The sequence below is a fragment of the Phyllostomus hastatus genome, unplaced genomic scaffold (genome assembly GCF_019186645.2).
Source record: "Phyllostomus hastatus isolate PE091 unplaced genomic scaffold, TTU_PhHast_1.1 phas_contig_312, whole genome shotgun sequence".
Taxonomy (NCBI): Eukaryota; Metazoa; Chordata; class Mammalia; order Chiroptera; family Phyllostomidae; genus Phyllostomus; species Phyllostomus hastatus.
In genome coordinates, this window is record NW_025333849.1 from 3,149,916 (window position 1) to 3,172,599 (window position 22,684).

Here is a 22,684-nt window from a genome sequence, read left to right on the forward strand (position 1 = left end):
GGAGAAGGATTGTGAGTTGGATCCAGAAAACAGTGAGCTTGTGGGTGGTCAGATTATGAGATATAATGAGAGTAAAGGATAGAAAATAGGTGTAGTGTGTGAGAGAATAGAGTTAACCACAAGATTAATAAATTTCCGGAAGACATTGAAGTGGGCTAAGAATCCAGTGCTGTGTAGTATGTGAAATTGTATGGAACAACAATTATTTATAATAATACTGGAACAACATTCATATTGCAGAATCTGTGTGATCTGAATAACAAGAATAGAAAGTACATGACCTAGAGTAGTGTGCCATTGGAACAGAAGTCAAGTGAAAGAGGGAAAATTAAAAATACACTATGGAAGAGAGAACAAGGAAAACTAGTCAAACAATGTAATTAAACAAATAAGACAAAGAATACTAAACAAAGAGAAGAGAAATAAAAAGAATACTAATAAAATAGAAGTAAAAATAATGAAAAAATAATACAAATAATCAATAACTTTCAAGTTCTCTGGCATAGCAAAGTGAAATTTGTCTCAGTTTCTCAGTTATTAAGATCCCTATTTAGGTCTGACTGTGGTCCTTTCATAGCACCAGTTCTTATTGTCTCATTTGTGGTGGGGAGGGGGAAGAAAAGAGAAAAATAAAAAAAGAAAGAAAGGAAGGAAGAAAGGAAGGGAGAGAGGAAGGGAGGGAAGGGAAAGGAAAGTAAAGAAAGAGCTTCCTGCTGGTTTTAAACTGTCCAGGCAAGTTCTGCTGGTCTTCCTGCTGCATTAGGCTGAGGGTGGTTGGGTTTCACTTTTCTCCCTTCCTGTGGTTTTGGGAAGATGGGGTCAGGTCTGGGTGCCACTCTTCATGTTGCCCAGCTTCCAGCCCACTTGGTCAGTTTGCTGCTGGGCCCTCAGTGTCCCCCTGCACAAGGCCTATGCCTTCAGTCCACCTGTTGTGGTGTTCTTGAGGTGCACCAGTTAGAAGCAGCTCACACACCACCTTCTCTCTCTCTGCTCTCCTAGGTGCTAGGGACTCTCAAAAATCTCTTCAGTGTAGCATGGATCCCCCACTGACTTACGTCTTTCTGAGAAGTGCTAACTTCCTGAGCCTTGCTGCTCAAATCTGCTGGAGGCTCCTCCTCTTCCTTTTAGCGAGCCTTTCCGGCCTGGCTGGGTGGGAGAGCTGACATGGCTGCCGAGGTGGGTGGGGGTGCGTGCCTCTGGGGTGAAGGTCGTGGGCGTGCAGCCTTCACTGCTGTGGCTTTTGGTGGGGGGACACAGCCGTGGGGCTGGCTGGACTGGACGAGCACCTCTTGGGCAGCGGTCATGGGTGCACAGCTTCTACTGCTGCATCAGCAGCACAGCCATAGGGCAACAGGGTCAGGTGCTTTCTGCAGGGTGGGGGCGGGAGGGCCGGAGCACAACTCCAGCTGTGGCATCAGGGATGGGCCCATGGCCAAGGCTGCGGGGCTGTGGGGTTGCCGTGGAAGGCAAGGGTGGAGCTGTGAGAGAACTCCTTAAACAGCCAGGGAGAGCCTCCCTTTTTTTTTTCTCTCTGTATGACTTCCTCCGGTTCAAGTTGGCACTCCAAACAAGTGCCTAGCCTCTTTCACAACCCAACTTTCCAGCTAGACCAGACACTATCCTGGTTAGGGTCATTACAACCCAACTCCCCTCCCTTCTCCAGGAGTCACCCAGCTCCTCAATTTCTCTGGTCCAACCGGCATCCACAGTCTCAGCCGGTGGGTACCACCCCGTGCATTTGCTACTTTGTCTTTATTCTTGCAGTGACTTCAAGCATCCAGGTCCATCCTGGTGCTGCTCTATCCTCCCTGTTTGGCAGGGGAGAGAGCCATTGACCTGGCTCTCTTCTAAGAATCCTGCAGCAGGCTTGGCAGGTGCTGGGTCTGGGGCTGCAGCCACCCTGGTCCCTACACTGGTCCCAGGGATCTTATAATTCCAAAGCAATCTCTTTACCATCTTATTTTTCAATGTCCTCTACAATTGTTTGGCCTCCGACCTTCATATATGCTGGGATCCCATTGGATGTTCAGTCTGTTCCTCTGAAGATCAGCTGGGTGTTCTACATGTGTGCAGAGGGGAGTGGACTCTGTCTTGCAACCCCCACCTGTCTTGCAACCCCCACCTATCTTGCAAACCCCACCTATCTTGCTGCCATCTTGCAACCTGGTTTCCTTCTGACCTTGTTGTGTCCTTTTCAATTGCTCTTAATAATGCTTTGCAGTTTTCAGTATATAGGTCCTTCACATCCTTTAAGTTTGCAGTTGAAAAAGGGATTGTAATTTTTCATTTCTTTTTCTGAACTTTCATTGTTAGCATATTAGAAAAGCAGTGGGGTTTTGTACACTGATTTTGTATTTTGCAACTTTAGCATATTTGTTTATTGTTTCCCATTGTTTTTTTTTTTTTGGTGGAGTCTTTAGGCTTTTCTGTATATAGAATCATGTCATCCGCAAAAACTTTTACTTTTTCATTGCCAATTTGGATGCCCTTTTTTTCTTGCCTGATTGCTCTGGCTAGGACTTCCAGTACTGTGTTGAATAAGAGTGGTGAGAGAGGACATCCTCATCTTGTTCCTGATTTTAGAGGAAAAGCTTTCAGTTTTTCACCATTGAGTATTATTATTGAGGATTTGTCACATACAGCCTTTATCATGTTGAAGTACTTTCCTTTTACACCCATTTCATTGAGTGTTTTAATCATAAATGGATATTATATCTTATCAAATGTTTTTTTCTGCATCTACTGATAAGATCTATGAATTTTAGTCTTTGTTTTGTTAATGTGCTGCATTACATTGATCTATTTGCCTATGTTGAACCATCTTGTGCCCCTGGAACTAACCCCACTTAATCATGATGTATTTTAATATATTGTTGTATTCAGTTTGCTAATATTTTGTTTAGAATTTTTGCATCTGTATTCTTCAGAGATATTGTTCTGTAGTTTTCTTTTTTGTGTGTTATCCTTGTCAGATTTTGGTATCAGGGTTATGTTGTCATAAAATGTGTAGTATTGGAATACTACATTGGAATAAAATGGAAGTATTGCCTCTTCTTCAGTTTTTTTGAAGAGTTTGAGAAGGATAGATATCAAGTCTTTTTTTGAATGTTTGGTAGAATTCACTAGTGAAGCCATCTGGTCCTGGACTTTTATTTTGGGGGAAGTTTTTGATAGTTGTTTCAATTTCCTCTTTACTTTTTGCAGTTGATTTCTAATTTCAAAGCACTGTGGTCAGAAACTACAAGGTCTGTCCAGAAAAATTCCAGCCATTGTTAATATAATGATAATGGTTTGTTTGACATTACGGTAAGCCAAGGAGAGTGGACTGGAATGCGCATGCATGAACAGTGATGACTTCACTGTACCAGTTAGTGGGGGTGGTAGATGCTGTTGAGTGAGCATGTGTATTGTGTAGCCATTTCGTTAAAAATGACAGAGTGAATAGAGCAACAAGCCTGCATCCAATTTTGTGTTAAGCTTAAACATTCCTCTGCAGAAAGTATTTGGATGATTCAGAAGGCTGCAGCTATGAGCAACTGGTGATTGGCAGCTTCATCACAACATACTCGCTCATGCATGTTCCTGGCAGTTTTTTTGTGAAACATCAAAACTACATGAGGTCCCAAGCTGCCTACTTTGAAGAGGACTGAGGTGTCATTGTCCTTTGTTGTACAATGTTTCCTTGTATCTTCTTCAAAAAATGTCTCTGTTTTTCATATGACATGGCTGGATACATTCTGGACAGACCTCATATGCTTGGTATGATTTCAGTGTTCTTAAACTTGGTGAGGCTAGTTTTGTGAGCCAACATATGATCTATCCTTAGACTGTTCCATGTGCACTTAAGAATGTATAATTGGATATTCTCAGATGAAGAGCTCTGTAAATGTCAATTATGTCCATTTGGCCTACAGTGTCATTTAAGGATAGTATTTTTTTGTTGATTTTCTGTTTGGATGATCTATCTGGAGCTGTCAATGGCATATTTAAGATGCCCACTATGATCGTGTTTTTGTCAGTTGCTTCTTTTTGTTCTGTTTTACATATTTTGGTGTTCACTGTGTTCACTGATTTGGTGCATATATAATGAAAAGTGTTATCTCTTTTTAACATAGTTTTTTTTTCCCTTTATCATTAGAAAATGTCCATCTTTCTGTCATTACCTCTTTTTAAAATCTTGAAATCTATTTTGTCAGATATAAATTGCCTACGCTGCTTCTTTGTGGATACTTTTTGAAGAATCATTTTCCACCCTTTCACTTGAAGTCCATCTTTGTCTTTGCAGCTTAGATGTATCTCCTGAAAGCAGCCTATGGTTGGATATTGTTTTTTATTCAGTCTGCTACTCTGTGCCTGTTTACTGGTGAATTTGGTCCATTTACATTTAAGGTCATTATTGATGCTTAACAATTTTCAATAGCCATTTTATCTTTTGTCTTTTGGTAGCTCTGTGCCTCCATTGGTTCTTTGCCTTTGGGTTTCTGTCTTGTTTTTCCTTGGTGGTATTTCATTCTTTTTTCCTGTTTCCTCTTTTTTAATTTTAATCCTCACTTGAGATGTTTTTAAAGATTTTATTTATTTATTTTTAGAGAGGGGAAGGGAGGGAGAAAGAGAAAGAGAGAAACATCAGTGTGTGGTTGCTTCTCATGTGGCCCCCACTGGGGACCTGGCCCGCAACTCAGGCATGTGCCCTGACTGGGTACCGAACCTGTGATGCTTTGGTTCGCAGCTCATGCTCAATTCACTGAGCTATGCCACCAGGGCCGAGATTTTTTTAAAAATTTATTTTATAGAGGACAGAAGATGGCAGCTTTATGCTAGGCAGCATTTTTTTCAGCTTCTGTGAAGAGGAGGGAAACTCGCAGATCGGTGGAGAAACATAGCAAATGGACTAGGTTACGGAATCACTCTTGAAAGTAGGACATCAAAAATTATTGCGATCACTGAAAAACCAGATGGTAAGGAGACAGCTTCAGGACAAAAGGGACCCAGGGATCAGCGCGGGGATCTAGGGGTGTGCAGTCCACAGGCCCGGTGCTCCCAGGTCTGCCTCAGGGCTCCCGGGAGAGGGGAGTCGCTGCTCCCTCCCCCGAATACGGGGGGGTAAGCAACTCCAGGGGAGAACGTGTTGCTTGAAGGAACAGATTGGCCAGTTGGACTGGGAAAAAAATCGCCCAGGAACTATGAACACCTGCCCAGAGACCTGGGAGAAGTGAGGGCCTCCAGCCTACACAACCAGGGGCAGCCTGGAGGAGTGCCCGCACCCCTAGCCCAGTGGAAGTGCAGATTGGTGGAGAGCACAGAGCCAGGAGGGGCTGGGCTCCCGCCCCATAGGGAGGCCTGAATCGTGTGCTGCGATCCTGGGAGGGACATGGCACTTGGTGCGTTCCTACAGTAGTGGCTCAGAAATTTCCAGCCAGCCCAACCGGGGGAGCTGGGAACTGTGCCAGTGCCTGTAGTCCTGGTCTGAGTGTGGTTCGATGGAAAACGTGGAACCAGGAAGGACTCGGCTCAGGTCCCATTCGGGAAGCCTGACTCCCGTGCTGTGATCCCAAAAGGGACGCGGCACTTAGTGCGTTCCTATAGTAGTAACTCAAAAATTTCCAGCCAGCCCACCCAAGGGCAGCCAGGAAATGCGCCAACACCCCTAGCCTGGTCAGAGTGCGGTTCAGCAGGGAACACGGAGCCGGAAAGGGCTCAGCTCGTGCACCATTGGGAAGCCTGACTCTCACGAGCTGTGAACCTGGAAGGGTCGTGGCGAGGCCCTTAGGGCAATCCTAGACCCCCGAATCTCAAAAGTTTGGGGGAGGGATGCACCCTTTTACGATTCCCAGGGAGGGTGCAGTGAATCCCAAAACATCGCGGGTGCCTCCTGAGATCATAGAGCTGGAACCCTGCAGGACCCCAGAGTCCAGAAGAACGTGGAAGTGAGATCCGGAGAGCCAGTGTGCTCGGGAGTGCCCAGGGTACCTGACAGTCCTGCTGAGATCTGGCGGGGAAGAGAGAGAAGCATTTCAAAGGTCCCTAAGCCAGCTGAAGCCAGCAAGATCAGAAAAACTGGTCTGGCCAGTTAGAAACTAAGAAGAGGTTTTTTTTTTTTTAATTTCGTTTTCTTTTGTTTGGTTTTGTTTTGTTTTTGTGGCTGTTGTTGGTTGATTGATTTTATCTTGTGTTTTATGTGACATTTTATTTTTCAATTCTTATTATTTTTATACCTTGCAATCCCTTATGTTTCTCTTCCATTCATCCTAATATTATTCTTTCCACTCCAAATTTATCTCTCCTGCACTACATCTTCTGCTTTTCTTTCCTTTTTTTTAATCTTGCAAGTTACTGTAAATTTGTATTATCTTTTTCTCACTTTTCCAACATTTTTTATTTTAATAATATTTTGGTATTCTTTTTCTTTCTGTATAATCTTGTTTGCTTGGCTGGTTATACTGTCATTTGATAGGTTCCCCCTGGTATCTCAGTCACAAGGTGTTGATAAGTTACTATCCTTCATCTGTGTTCCATTAATACACCTCTCAAGGTTCTATACTCTTTATTCTTGTTATCTAGACCTCATCGATTCTGTCACAAGACTGTCACTTTACTATTACTGTTAGTAAGACCTAGTCTATACAATTGTAAATACTACTCAATACCTCTACCTGATCTCAGCCCACTTTGCAATTTTCTGAACTATACTATTGTGGGGATTGTCTCTATTCTTTTACACACTACTCCTATATACTAATCTTCAATCCAACCCTACCTTAGAATCTGGCCTCCCACAGCCTCACAGCTTTCTAGATCCAACTAACAATCCTCTCGTCCCCAATAAGAGTCTTACCCTCTTTCCATCCTTTCTAAAACATGGATAGTGGGTGGAGAATCAAAGTTCACACTATAAGGAGCCAAAGGATAACCCATCTCTTCTCTACTGGCTGCTAATGTAAATATCATAGTAGATTGCCTTGCTGTCTTAACCCATTTTGCCTTACTCCTCCAACTGATCACAAAAAAAGTAGGGGGAAGCTGTGAACACCAGGATACATGAAGGAGATTGCACCACTGAATCTCACAAATATTCTACCACAGAAGTTCACACCATAATTACAGGGAATCAGAACAGATCAAATTAACAAACAAAAAAGAAAAAAAAGAAGAAACCCACGAACAATGAGAAAACAAAGAAACAACCCCCAATTGAAGGGAAATGAGGAAGCCTCAGGAAAAATGCTAAATGAAATAGAGGCAACTCAACTATCAGATAGTGAGTTCAAAACAATGATTATCAGGAAGTTCAATGAAATCACAATGACCTATAAGAAATTAGAGGGAAACTACATCAATCTCACTGCAAACTATATAAACATGCAAAAGGAAATAGAAACTCTCAACAAAGGTCAAGAGGAAATGAAGAATACAATTTCTGAACTGAAGAACACAGTAGAAGGAATGAAAAGCAGGATCGATGAAGCAGAAGATCAGATTAGCGAGGTGGAGGACATAGTAGAAAAGAACACCCAGAAAGAGCAAGAAAAGGAAAAGAGGCTCAGAAAGAATGAAGAGGGATGAAGAGAAATGCAAGACAATATGAAACATCATAATATCCATATAATAGGGATACCAGAAGGAGAAGAAGAAGAGCAAAGGATCGAAAACCTACTTGAACAAGTAATGAAGGAGAACTTCCCTAATTTGATGAGAGAAAAAGTCAGACAAATCCAGGAAACACAGAGAGTCCCAAACAAGAGGAACCCACAGAGGCCCACCTCAAGACACATCATAATTAAAATGGCAAAATTTCAAGACAAAGAGAGAATCTTAAAGGCAGCAAGGGAGAAAAAGGAAATAACATACAAGGGAGCCCCAATAAGGCTAACAGCTGACTTCTCAATGAAAACACTTCAAGCCAAAACAGAATGGCAAGAAATATTCCAGGCAATGAGAACCAGAGGTCTGCAACCAAGGCTACTATATCCAGCAAGGCACTCGATCAAGATAGAAGGCCAAATAAGAAGCTTCCCAGACAAAAGAAGTCTAAAAGAATACACCTCAACCAAACCAGCTCTGCAAGAGATTCTAAAGGGACTGCTTTAAGGAAGGGAAGGAAAAGAGAGAGAGAGAGAGAGGAACACAGGTACATAAAAGACAATGAATAAGTACCTATCAATAATAACCTTAAATATAAATGGATTAAATCCTCCAATCAAAAGACATAGAATAGCTGAAAGGATAAGAAAAAATGACCCACATAGCTGCTGTCTACAAGAGACCCACCTCAGGATAAATGACCGGCACAGGCTTCATTTGAAGGGCTGGAAACAAATATTCCAAGCAAATGGATTGGAAAAAAAAAGCCAGGGTAGCAATACTCATATCAGACAAAATAGACTATAAAAAAAGGTCCATAAAGAGAGACCCAGAAGGTCACTTCATAATACTCAAGGGAAGAATCCACCAAGAAGACATAAATATTGTAAATATATATGCACCCAACATAGGAGCACCCAAATACATAAAGAAAATCTTAGAGGACTTCAAGAAAGATATGGACAGCAACACAATTATAGTGGGAGATTTTAACACCCCACTATAAAAAATGCACAGATCTTCCAAACAAAATATCAGTAAAGATATTGTGGCATTGAACAATACCCTTCATGAAATGGGCTTTACTGATATATACAGAGCCCTCCATCCAAAAGAAGCTAAATATACATTCTTTTCAAATGTACACAGAACATTTTCAAAGATAGACCACATGATAGGACACAGAACAAGCCTCAAGAATTTCAAGAAAATCGAAATCATACCAAGCATTTTCTCAGACCACAAGGGACTGAAGCTAGAAACCAACCAGAAGGAAAAAAAACAAAAACACCCAAAATCATGGAGATTAAATAGCATGCTATTAAACAATGAATGGGTCAAGAATGATATTAGGAAAGAAATCAAAAGGCTTCTGGAAACAAATGAAAACGAACTCACAACAACCCAAAACTTATGGGACACAGCCAAGGAAGTCCTGAGAGGGAAGTTCATAGCGATACAGGCCCACCTAAAAAAGTTAGAAACATTCCAAACAAACAACCTAATCCTACATCTACAAGAACTCGAGGAACAACAACAAAGACAGCCCAGAGCAAGTAGAAGGAAGGAAATAACCAAGATCAGAGCAGAATTAAATGACACAGAGACTAAAAGCACAATTCTAAGGATCAATGAATCCAAGAGCTGGTTCTTTGAAAAGATAAACAAAATCGACAAGCCTTTAAGCAGACTCATCAAGAAAAAAAGAGAGGAGACCCAAATAAACACAATCAGAAATGAAAGAGGAGACATTACAACAGATGCCACAGAAATACAAAGGATTGTAAGAAATTACTACAAAGAACTGTATGCCAAGAAATTTGAAAACCTAGGTGAAATGGACAAATTTCTAGAAAAATATAATCTTCCAAAACTCAATGAAAAAAAAGCAGAAAGCCTGAACAGACCAATAACAACAAAAGAAATTGAAGCAGTAATGGAAAAACTCCCATCACACAAAAGCCCTGGCCCAGATGGTTTCACAGGAGAATTCTACAAAGCATTTAAGGAAGAGCTAACCCCTATCCTTCACAGACTATTCCAAAAAATCCAAAAAATGGAAGACTCCCAAACTCTTTTTATGAGGCCAACATCATCCTAATTCCAAAACCAGATAAAGACACAACAAAGAAAGAAACCTTCAGGCCAATATCACTGATGAACATTGACGCTAAAATCCTCAACAAAATACTGGCAAACCACATCCAACAATACATTAAAAAGATCATACACCATGACCAAGTGGGATTCGTTCCAGGGATGCAAGGATGGTACAATATTCGCAAATCAGTAAATGTAATACATCACATAAACAAAAGCAAAAACAAAAACCACATGATCATATCAATTGATGCACAAAAAGCATTTGATAAGGTACAGCACCCATTCATGATAAAAACACTCAGCAAAGTGGGAATACAGGGAGCATTACTCAACATAATAAAGGCTGTATATGAGAGACCTACAGCTAACATCATACTCAATAGGCAAAAATTAAAATCTTTTCCACTAAGATCAAGAACAAGCCAAGGCTGTCCACTTTCACCACTTCTATTCAATATAGTACTGGAAGATTTAGCTACAGCAATCAGACAAGAAAAAGAAACAAAAGGCATCCAAATCAGGAAGGAGGAAACAAAACTGTCGCTGTTTGCAGATGACATGATAGTATACATAGAAAATCCTATAGACTCTACCAAAAAACTGCTTGACCTAATAAATGAATTTGGCAAAACAGCGGGATACAACGTCAATATCCAGAAATCAAAGGCATTTGTGTGCACCAACAATGAAACAGCAAAAGCAGAGATCAAGGAAAAAATCCCATTTGAAATAGCAAAAAGAAAAATGAAATATCTAGGAATAAACCTAACCAAAGAGGTAAAAGACCTGTATTCAGAAAACTATATAACACTCAGGAAAGAAATCAAGGAGGACACAAACAAATGGAAACATATACCGTGTTCATGTATGGGAAGAATTAATATCATCAAAATGTTCATACTACCCAAAGCAATTTACACATTCAATGCAATTCCTATTAAAGTACCAATCCCCTATTTCACAGACATAGAACAAACACTTCAAAAATTTATATGGAATCATAAACGACCCCGAATAGCTGCTGCAATTTTGAGAAAGAAGAGTAAAGTAGGAGGGAGCACAATACCCAACATTAAACTATACTACAAGGCCACTGTAATCAAAAGAGCCTGGTACTGGCATAAAAACAGGTACATAGACCAATGGAACAGAACAGAGAGCCCAGAAATAAAACCAAGTCTCTATGGTCAATTAATATTTGACAAAGGAGGCAGCAACATACAATGGAGTAAAAATAGCCTCTTCAAAAATGGTGTTGAGAGAACTGGACAGCCACGTGCAAAAAAAATGAAACTTGAGCACCAACTTACACCTTATACAAAAATAAATTCAAGGTGGATAAAAGACTTAAATATAAAATGTGACACCATTAAAGTCCTAGAGGAGAATGTAAGTAGGAAAATCTCAGATATTTCACACAGAAACTTTTTTACTGACTTGTCCCCTAGAGCAAGGGACATAAAGGAAAGAATAAACAAATGGGACCTCATCAAAATTAAAAGCTTCTGCACAGCTAAAGAACAGTATCAAAATTAAAAGAGAACCAACTGTATGGGAAAACATATTTGCCAATGATACCTCAGACAAGGGTTTAATCTCCAAAATATATAAAGAACTTACATGACTCCACTCTAAGAAGACAAGGAATCCAATTAAAAAATGGGCAAAGGACTTGAACAGACACTTCTCCAAGGAGGACATACAGAGGATCCAGAAATACATGAAATGATGTTCAATATCGCTAGCTATCAGAGAGATGCAAATTAAAACCACAATGAGATACCACTTCACACCAGACAGAATGGCCATCATAAACAAAGCAACAAACAAGTGTTGGAGAGGTTGTGGAGAAAAGGGGACCCTAGTGCACTGCTGGTGGGACTGCAGACTGGTACAACCACTATGGAAAGCAGTATGGAACTTCCTCAGAAAACTCAAAATGGATCTGCCTTTTGACCCAGCAATTCCACTGCTGGGACTCTATCTTAAGAATACTAAAACACCAATTCAGAAGAACCTATGCATCCCAATGTTCATAGCAGCACAATTTACAATAGCTAGATGCTGGAAGCAACCAAGATGCCCATCAGTAAATGAATGGATCAAAAAACTATGGTACATTTACACAATGGAATTCTATGCAGCAGAAAGAAAGAAGGAGCTCCTACCCTTTGTAACAGTGTGGATGGAGCTGGAAAACATTATGCTAAGCGAAACAAGCCAGGCAGTGAAAGACAAATACCATATGATCTCACCTTTAACAGGAACCTAAAGAACAAAACAAAGAAACAAGCAAAATATAACCAAGGACACTGAAATGGAGGTCAGGCTGACAGTGCCCACAGAAGAGAGTAGAGGGAATTTCAGGGGACAGTGGGAAGGGTTCACGGGAACAAACTTAAAGGACACATGGTCAAAAACTAAGGGGAGGGTGGTAATGGGAGGGAAGTGAGGAGGGGTGGGAGGGGGGGCTGGATTGGGACGAAAAAGGAGAAAACTGTATTTGAACAATGATTAAAATAAAATTTTAAAAAAAATTTATTTTATAGTAAGAAGGGAGAGAGAGATATTGATGTGAGAGAGAAACATAGGTTAGTTGCCTCCCTTACATGCCCTGCTGAGGGTTAACCCTGGATGTGTATGTGCCCTAATCAAGGATTTAACTCACAACCTTTTGGTGTATAGGACAATGCTCCAACCAACTAAGCCGCCCAGCCAGGGAAGTTTTCTCTTTACGTGTCTCTGTTTTAGTGTGTGTGTATGTGTGTGTGTGTGGTTACCACTAGGTTTATTAAGAAGAAAGTTTCTCACACACACACACACACACACACACACAGTATTTCTTTTTCTTTTGAATGCACCTGATCTCCATCTCCTTTGCAAATTCAGACCTTTACCATCTCTCCTTTTATGGTCTTGTTGTCACAAATTATCCCTGTGTATGCTGTAAGTTTATTGCTGATTTTACTCATAGTTTTGAGACCTTTTCTTCTTTGTTTCAGATAGAATAACTTTATTGAGTATTTTCTGCAGTGGAAGTCATCTGGTGATACATTCCTCAGCTCCTATATATCTAGAAAAGTCCTTATTTCTTCTTCATATCTAAAAGATAATGTTCCTAGATATATTATTCTTGGCTGGTGATTTCTCTCTTTGTGTAGTTTGAATATTTGGTTCCAGTCTCTTCTAGCTTGTAGAGTTTCTCCTGTGAAGTTCAGTGATTACCTAATGAGCTTCTTTGTATAGATTGACTTCTTTTCCCTGGCTGCCTTGAGATTCTTTCTTTATTATTTTTTAAAGATTTTATTTATTTTTAAAGAGAGGAAAAGGGAAAGAGGGAGAGGAACATCAATATGTGGTTGCCTCTCAAATGCCCCCCACAAGGAGACCTGGCCCAGAACCCAAGCTTGTGCCCTGACTGGGAATCAAACTGTCAACCCCTTGGTTTGCAGGCCAGTACTCAATCCTCACTGAGCCACACCTGCCAGGGCATCTTTATTAATTTTTGACAGTTTTAATTCATTGTTTCTTGGAGAAAGCCTTTTTGGATTGAAGTAGGTTCTTTGTTTGTTTCTTGGACTTGAGATCTAGCTCCTTCCATATGTTTGGTAAGTTCTCGTCAACTATTTGAATAGGTTTTCTATTCCCTTCCCCGCCTCTTCTTCTTCTGGCATTCCTATTATTGTTATATTGCTCTTTCTGATGGAGTCAGATAGTTCTCATAGGTTTATTTCATTTTTTTAAATCTTCAAGTCTCCTTCTTCTGCATCATTTCTAGATTTCATTCTTTGATAACACTAATTCTTTCCTCTATCTGGTCAGCTCTATTTCCTATGCATGTGAGTTCATTCTTGATCTCTTTTACTGAGTTCTTCATCTTCAAAATTTGTTTTGTTCTTTTTTAAAGTTTCAATCTCATTTATAAATTACTCATTTTATTCATTTACTTGTTTTTCTGAGCTCATTAAATTACTCATGTTTTCTTGCATCTCACTGAGTTTCTTCAGAACCACAATCTTGAATTCTCTGTCATTTAAGTCACATATTCCATGTCTTTGTTTTCTGGAGGTTTTTCATTTTCTTTCTGTGGTATTTGTTACTTTGGTTATTCATGCTTTTTGATGAATTTTTTTATCTGTCTAGGCATCTATTTATAAGTGACACTTCTCTAGTAGATTGATAAGTCTTTCTTTTCTAGTAGGTGATGCTGAATCATAAGGTTCTTAAAAAATTTTTTAAATTTTTAAATTTTGTAGCTCTCTTGCACTTCTCTGGCTTTTCAGATCTCTTCAGGGTGGTGGAAAATGGCCTGTGTTCCCTGGGAAGGTGGGTGCCTCTCCTGTGACCCAGTCACCCAGGGGACCAAGCCTACAGAGGAATGCAGCGGGCAATGTGGCTCCACTTCCACGAAATCCCAGTGCTGTTCCCTGCAGCCAGATTCTGCCAGCATTGTGGCTTCAAATCCGTGAAATCCCAGTGCTGTCTCCCACAGCCAGGTTCCACCTGCAGTGTAGCCATGGTGCAAGGGGTTGCGATGAATTGGGGGAACCCAGTTGCCTCTTTAGTTTGCATTTCCGACACTGGCTACCAGTGGACTTCTGTTGTGTGCCTGCTGCATCTCCAGCAAAGCCTGGGATTAGTTACAGAAGTGCACCTGCTTAGGGAAAAAGTAGTTCTGTAGTATCAGTTCTCAGGTTTGCTGATATGCACTGCAACCACACACAAAGGGTGAAGAGAGGAGCTCTCTGGGAGGTGAAGAGGCAGCCAGGCTCTGTGGCTTTGTTCGTCTGTCTGGAATGGGGACTCTAAGACAACTGATATGGTACCTATGTACTTTGTCCCTGCCCTGGTTACTGGACTCAGCTACATCTCATATTTCCCACCCCTGCAGGAATGCTAACTAAATTCCATTGCTTATCGTGGCTGAGGGGAGTGCCAGCCACAACCTGATACCCCTCCTCTCTGGGTAAATCTTATTGTGAGCTCCTGGCTGCAGGGCTTTGTCCATGGCTCCTCTCAGCTTTTCTCTTTTCTCGCCTCCCCAGTTTGCTCCCACTTGCTCTCCTTTAGATGTTTCAATGCACAGATCTCTCAGAAGTGTTTGTGCACTGAGCAGGAATCCTTTGTTGAATTATAGCTGTTCAAATTGTTGAACAGCTTGAAACTTCAAGGGGAGAGACCAATGGGAATCTCACACCACCATTCCTCTTATATCATTCTGTTTATTTTCTCAACAATAACTTTTGATGGATAGATGTTTAATTTTCAGAATATTTAACTTTATACTTTTTAAATTTTTTCATGATTATAATCTGTTTTCTTCTAAATGCTGTATAGTTTTAGCTTTATATTTAGGTCTACAATCCAGCTTGAATTCATTTTTATGTGTGGTATGAGGCAGGGATGAAGGTTTATTTATTTCTTTTTCTAACAGCTGTTCAGTGGCTCTAGATCCATTTGATGAAAAGTCTTGCCTTTCATCAAATGAAAGTGTTGAAGATCTAATGACTGGTTCAGTAGAGGTGTATTTTACATTCTCTATTCTGTTCCTTTGATTAATATGTCTATCCTTAAACCAAACCACACTGCCTGTATTACTGTTGCATCATAGGAAGTCTTGAAGTCAGTTAGTATTAGTCCTCTCCCTTTTTTTTCCCAAAATTTCTTTGGATAGTTGAGGTCTTGTGACTTTCCACTTAAATTTTAGGTTCAGCCTCTCATTTAAAAAAAGAAAGAAAAAATGAAAATCTGGTTACTGTTTATAACTGAGATTTTATTGTATGTACAGGTGACTTTAGTTAGAAATTACACCTTACCAATATCAAGTCTTTATGATTTAACCCAAGATCATTTAACTTCCTCTCAGTAAAAATAAAAGTTTGTGAGATACAGCTAAAGCAGTGAGTAAAAGGAAGGGATAATGACAGTAAGAGCAGAATCCAATGAAATTACTATTAATCAACAACAGAATAATTTGCAAGCCAAATGTTGATTCTTTAAAAAAGATCAACAAAATCATATATCACTAGGGTAGACTAACCAAGGGGGAAAAAAGATATGAATAATCAATTCAGGAATGAAAGGGAAGTTACCGCTGTGTATTCTACACACTTTAAAATAACACTTAAAGGCATATGAGGAACAAGTTTATACTAACAGGTTTAACAACTTATAGGAAATAGTTGAATTCCTTGAAAAAATATTATTGACACAGGATGATGGAACAAAATAATAGTAGTATTACAATTATTAAAGTAATTAAGTTGGTAGTGGATCCATGAAACTAAATATATGATAAAAATATTCAAATTGGATCCCCCTTTTTAAAAAGAGAATTATACAACATGCCCAAGTGGAATTTATTCCACACATCCAAGCTAAACAGTAGAAAACCTGTACTATGGGATACTAGTCAGTTCATATTTATGTATCCTCTAATAAGGTGGAAGCTTTCTCTCCAGCTGTCTACTCCTTTCTTCCTGAGTCTAATTTCCATATTTCTACCAGCAATTTCTTGTCAAGCTAGGCTTTTTCTAGCATGCACCTCAAAACTCCTCTAGCCTTTACTTATCACCTAGATCTAAAACCACTTTCACAATGTTAGGGATTTGTTATAGTAGAACCCCAGTTCCCAGTACCAAAATAAGTATTGTTTATCCAGAATAAGTAACTGGCTCACACAATTATGGAGGCTAAGAAGTCCCAAGATTTGCATTCAGCAAGAGGAAGATCTAGCAGAGCTGACAGTGTGGTTTCAGTCCATAGGCCAGCAGGCTTGACACTCATGAAGAACAGATGTTTCAGTCTGAGTGGAAAAACAAAAACACCCTCTCATATTTGGCTTCCAGTTAGTCAGAATAGAAAAATTCCCCCTTATTTTAGGGTCTGCCTTTTCTATTCAGGCCTCAACGGATTGGATGAAGGCCACACTCATAAGGGAGGGCAACCTACTTTACTCAATCTACCCATTTATAAGTCATCCAAAACACCCTCACAGAAACACTTGGAATAATGTTTGACTAAATGTCAGGGCAACTTGTGGCCAACTAAGTTGATACATAAAGTTAACTATCACATATGCTAGTATTTCTTTTATATTTCTTTTATATTGTCTTAAAATCAGGAGATAGCATGTTGGGAAAATTGTGCAATTTCTAAGGACTAATTCTGATTAACATTAAAAACATCCACCTTTTACATTTGTGGACCAAGTCTTAGAATTCTTTAAAATGCTTAAAAGCAGTGAATGCACACAGCATTCCACTTGTGAGCTGGTGTCCAAGGGCATTTACTTAATTCACAGCTGTGTTTCTATATTACATCCCTGCAGCTGCAGAAGGCAACATTGATTTTTTTTTCCTTTTGTACTGGAGAGTTTTGAGTTCATGTACAATTACTGATATACTTTCATTTATCTCACAAATCAGTTGGCACAACAGTTGTAGAGTTTTCAATAGTTTATGAACTGATTTTCTTCTACATCCTGGAATTTGTTTTGAATCACTGAAAAGCATGACCATGGTAAAAGTTTATTTTTATTACTCCTTTTATCTAGAAATTCTGGAATTTTTTCCAGCTGCAGGTAGCTAGAAGCATGGTTTAAAATCACGTTAAAGTTTAGGGTTTTCCAAAGTGGACATTGTAATTCTAAATCACTTGATGTGGTACATGACTAGCTAGGCACAAAAATTATGGTGATTAATATTCTTATTAGAAAAGTGGTTAGAATTGGTTCCTGTAAGGGCAGCATTAACCATATGTAGCTCAGTCAGCATATTTAATACTAAAGACACACAAAAGTGCTTTCTTTTCCACTGAAAGGCACTGTTGTGATGATGTGTGGTTCATCGATAGCCTTAGGTGTGGCCACTTACCTCTTCCCATCAAATCACAGACAAGTTGATAATGGTGCAGTACTGTAAGATCAGCTCTCAGAATTCTAGAATTACAACAGACTATTTATTGGAAGCTGCTAGCCAGAGATATACACCTTCTACAGGCTGTGAAAATATGGACACCCTAGCTTAAGAAAATAAATTCATTGACAGTTTAATGAACTACACTAGAGCACAGAACTAGAACTAGAGCACATCTGTTGATGAGACCAAACATGATGGACCTCTGGTGGGCAGGCAATATGCAAGACTGAAAGGATGTTCATGTTCACATGTGGATGTCCAGTGAGGTCAGCACTTGTGAGTGATTACCAGAGCCATTTCAGAGGAGCTTCTAGGTCTAGCTACAACACGCACAACTAATTTTATTGAGTACTTTGCTGAGAAGCAAATCTGGAGTGTTTTAAGTGTTAGGAAGGGGTTTCATCATGGCTATTCTTGTTAGTACAAAAGCTGGCATTTTAGACAAGATGGAATGAGTCAATAATGTAGATCAGGTTTTGGAAACATTTTCCTCCAAAAGACCATACAGTAAATATTTTAGGCTTTGCAGCCTTTATGTTCTTTGTTGCAACTGCTCAACTTTGCCATTTTGTGAAAGCTGTCAAAAACACTATGAGAGTGAGTATGGCTATGGTGTAGTAAACCTTTATTTACAAAACACCTGGTGGACTTTAGTTAGCTGACCCATGTTGAAGTAGTTCACAAAATACATCTCATTTTGACTGGAGAAGAATGAATCAGGTAGGTCTGAATAGGCCTGGGGTACTGAGTTTGTTTAAGGATCATGGTGTTTTTCATCAGCTTCAGATGGATAGAGGCAGTGTAGCTGAATAAGGCATACAGATTATCTCCTAGGCAAGAGGATACTGTATACAGAAACATTTTCTTTTACAAGAGTTTGTATAAAACTGAGAAAAACAGGTCTTGGATTGATTGAGTCCACCAGGAGCCAGAATCCTTTAAGGGGCTGCAGACCTAACCTGAGTCTGTTTCACTGCCAAGTCCCAGCTTTCTGACAGAGAACCCAGCAAATATCCTCCAGGAAACACTTGTTTAGGATGGTGGAAACACCTCCTCATTCATATCCCTGATGGATTTCTGACTTCTCCTTTATACTGCCTCCCCAACGGGCCTCTACCTGAAATGGATCCTTTATTAAAATACCTCATTATTTCATATAGAAAAAGTCACTAAAAATTTGTGATAAGTCATATACTTTAACTCTCAGTGAAACAATATACAGGCTGTGGAAAAAGTCAATTTACAGCTCATATGGAAAATAATATAATAGTAAATAATAATACAAGAATAAACTGTTTTTCACAAACTGACAACTGTAAACCTGCTTTTGCCCCCCTGCCCCCATATTTGCGGATAATGTTTACATCAGTGTTAATGCCTGTAGCTTGTTAGATAACTGTATTTGTGAAAATGTATAACACTAATGACAGCAATTTATAGGGCTGGTGCTGTCGTGATGCTTTCTTAAAACTGTTTAAGTCAGGCTGATAATTTAGAACTGGCTCGTCTTGTGGGTTTTCTGTGTTGCAAAAGGATACACATTAAGGTATCACTCTGACAAGGACAGTAGGTCTGTAAAGAAAGTCTTTAGGTAAAAATCTGAGGAATAACTGTTGGGTAAGTTTTAACTGTCCACACAATACCTGTGGTGATTCTGACAGAGACTTTCTCTTCAGCAGAACCAAAGACAGAATTCCAGCCTAGTCTCTCCTGCCCAGTGGCCTTTTCCAGCCCACAGTTCTTCCAACAATATATGCTGTGCAGTCATCCCCCTCAGATCTTCCCAAGCTCTTCTATAGGAAGTCACTCCCCAGTGGAATCTCCGAGCTGCTCAAATGAAAAAGCAGATGATGGAGAGAGAGAAGGTTCTGGCACCATGTTCCAGAGGCTGCAGCTGAGTGGGACTTCAAGAGCATTCTTTGGCCTATTTCAAGGTCAGTCAGTAGACAGGGTGGAAGGCAACAGAGGTAGAGGAATAGACCAGGGGATAACTTCTGAGAAGGCAGACACAATGTTCACAGGGGCAGACTGCTCAGAATCTGGAGTAGTCGTATCTGAAAAATATACACTAGGACATAGCACAAACTCAAGCCTCTTTATCCTCCAGAAGCATCATGTGTGTCCTGAGTGTGGCAGAGGTTTCTGCCAGAGGTCAGACCTCCTCAAGCACCAGAGGGTGCACACAGGGGAGAAGACTTATAGTTGCAGGGAGTGTGGGCGAGGCTTTGGCTAGAAGTCTTCCCTCACCATACACCAGAGGAAACACTCAGGAGAGAAGCCATATGTGTGCAGGGAATGTGGGCGACATTTCAGGTATACATCCTCGCTCACTAACCACAAGAGGATACACTCTGGGGAGAGACCCTTTGTGTGTCAGGAGTGTGGAAGAGGCTTTCGCCAGAAGATTGCACTAGTCCTGCACCAGCGGACACACTTGGAGGAGAAGCCCTTTGTGTGTCCTGAGTGTGGAAGAGGCTTTTGCCAGAAGGCATCACTCCTGCAACACCAGAGCTCACATTCAGGTGAGAGACCCTTCTTGTGCCTAAAGTGTGGGCGTGGCTTCAAGCAGCAGCCCCTGCTCCTTATTCACCAGGTCACACACTCAGGGGAGAAGCCCTATGTATGTGCTGACTGTGGACATGGCTTTCGCCAGAATGCCACCCTCATCAGACACCAGAGGACACACACAGGGGAAAAGCCGTACCTATGCTCTAAGTGTGGCCGTGGCTTTCGTCAGAAGGTTGCCCTCGTGGGACACCAGAGGACACACACAGGGGAGAAGCCCTATGTGTGCCCTGACTGTGGGAGGGGCTTTGGTCACAAGGTCACCCTTATCAGGCATCAGAGGACACACACAGGGGAGAAGCCTTACCTGTGCTCTGAGTGTGGCCGCACTTTTGGTTTCCAGTCACTCCTCAACAGACACCAGAGGACACATTTAGGGGAGGAGTCTGTTGTGTATGGAGTGTGTGAACAGAGACTTAACCAGAAATCTGACCAGAGGACACACTCAGGAGAGAAGCCATGTGTGTGTGGTGAGTGTGGGTGCAGCTTTGGCTTCAAGTCAGCCTTCATCAGACACCAGCGAACTCACTCGGGAGAGAAGCCATACCTGTGCAGGGAGTGTGGCCGTGGCTTTAGTCAGAAGTCTCACCTCCACAGACATAGAAGGACCAAGTCTGGCCATCATCCCCTGCCACAAGAGCTCTTCACCTGACCTTATTTTTCCTATTATCGTGAGTGAGAAGATGGCAAAAGTCACTAGGAAATGTTCCACTTTCCTCAAATGCAGTAGAAGAAAAAAATACTGTATTCTTTCATTGGTAAGATAGTGGATTTATAATTACCTCCTGCATTAGGAATGTATTTTAATTTGGTATGGCTGCCATAATAAAACACCACAGACATGATGTCTTAAAGAACAGAAACTTATTTTCTTGCAGTTTTAGACTAGGAGTCTACTATCAACATGTAAACAATTTGGTTTCTACTGAAGCCTTTCTCCTTGGCTTGCAGATGTGACTATTCTTGCAGTGTTCTCAGGTGGCCTTTTTCTGTGTGCTTTCCTGTTGTCTTTCCCTCTTGTAAGGACATCAGTCATATTGGGTTAGGGATCTCATAACACTTACCTTAAAAAGACCCTGTCATCAAGTAAATCACATTGTAGGTTATGGCCTCAACATATGAATTTGGAAGAACAACTCAGTCCATAAAAGCCCTCTAGTCCCCCCCCCAATTCATGGTATTCTCACATATAAATTACATTCACCCCATCTTAAAAGCCCCCAAAGTTTTAATGCATTTGCACATCAACTATGTCCAGAATCTCACCTAAATCAAGTGTGGATGAGACTAGAGATGTGTTTCCTCCAGAGACAGAATTCCTCTTCAGCTGTGAACCTATAAACCAGCCAAGTTAATCTTCCAAAATACAATGGTAGGACAGGCCTAGAATTCCCATTCCCATTCCAAATGTGGAGAGAGGAAAGGATTGATGATCCCAAATGAGTCTAAAACCTAGCAAGGCAGATTGTTACATTTAAGGCTCAAAAATGATCTTTGGCTGTATCCTCTGCTCTTTGATCCCACTCTGGTGGCATCAGTGATGCTGGGCCCACTGACACCATGGAAGAAACATATTGTCCCCGACTGTTACACTCTGGGTCCACTTTGGAACTAGCAGACCTCTTATCTCTGTTTCACCTTTGGGGTCATTCTTCCCTCTTCTTGATGAGTAACACATACTTGTAGTTGGATAGATCTATCCTACTTGTAGATACCTTCATTCAGTCCCATGTGTATCGCTGTTAGTCCAGTGTGCCAGAGTTCCTGCTGAGATCATTGATTGGTTCCAAGGTAATTTCTTTATCAATGACCTTGTAGCCATATCATGGTGTTCTTTCCAGAACATGCTTTCTAATTTTTTTTGCAATCAGACAAGCTGAGATTTTCTAAATCTTCAAGTTCTGGTTCCTTTTTGTTTTAACAGTTCCTTCCATTTATGCCACTACTCTCAAATTTTACTACAAGAAGCAAGAAGAAACCAGGCTGCATCTTCAACACCTTGTTCAGTAATCTCAGCTAAATATTTGTCACTTATGCCCACTGGGTACCTCAAATTTATGTGGCCAAATATAAACTCCTGGCATAAAACATGTTCTTTTCCCATGAGTGTCAAGAAGGCAGAAACCACTAGGAAATGTCCTGCTCCTCTGAAATGGAAGGGAAGAAAAACAATGTTGCTTTCTGTCTGTGCTCATGAGATGGTTTGTTTATGGTTTACTTTCTAAGCAGCAGTCCTTCTCTACATTGTATTTGTTTACCTTAATAAACTGCTTCTTTAAAAAGATGCATACCTGGTTGTGTACCTCATTCTGTCAAGAACCACAAGGTATTCATCCTCTTGAAAGACATGGGGGAATCACTGTATTCTGGACTCTGGCCCTATAAAGTGGAGAACAATATTATAATGGACTTCATTCTTACCCCTTCTTAAGTCCCCCAACAGAGATATGAAATCCTTAGCCACACCTTCAGCCTCCCCCAATAGGAGATTGAAAAGTATCTATTAATACCAGTCC

At 40.6% G+C, this 22,684-nt stretch overlaps 1 protein-coding gene across 1 annotated transcript in view; it reads left to right on the forward strand.

Annotated features, from left to right (window-relative positions):
• ZNF169 (zinc finger protein 169) overlaps positions 1-22,430 on the forward strand; it is a 78,875-nt gene extending 56,445 nt beyond the window's left edge. The window contains 1 exon segment of the mRNA XM_045839812.1: positions 19,283-22,430. Coding sequence (XP_045695768.1) covers positions 19,283-20,820 — 1,538 coding nt within the window. The 3' untranslated portion in view covers positions 20,821-22,430.
• Positions 22,431-22,684: the final 254 nt, after the last annotated feature.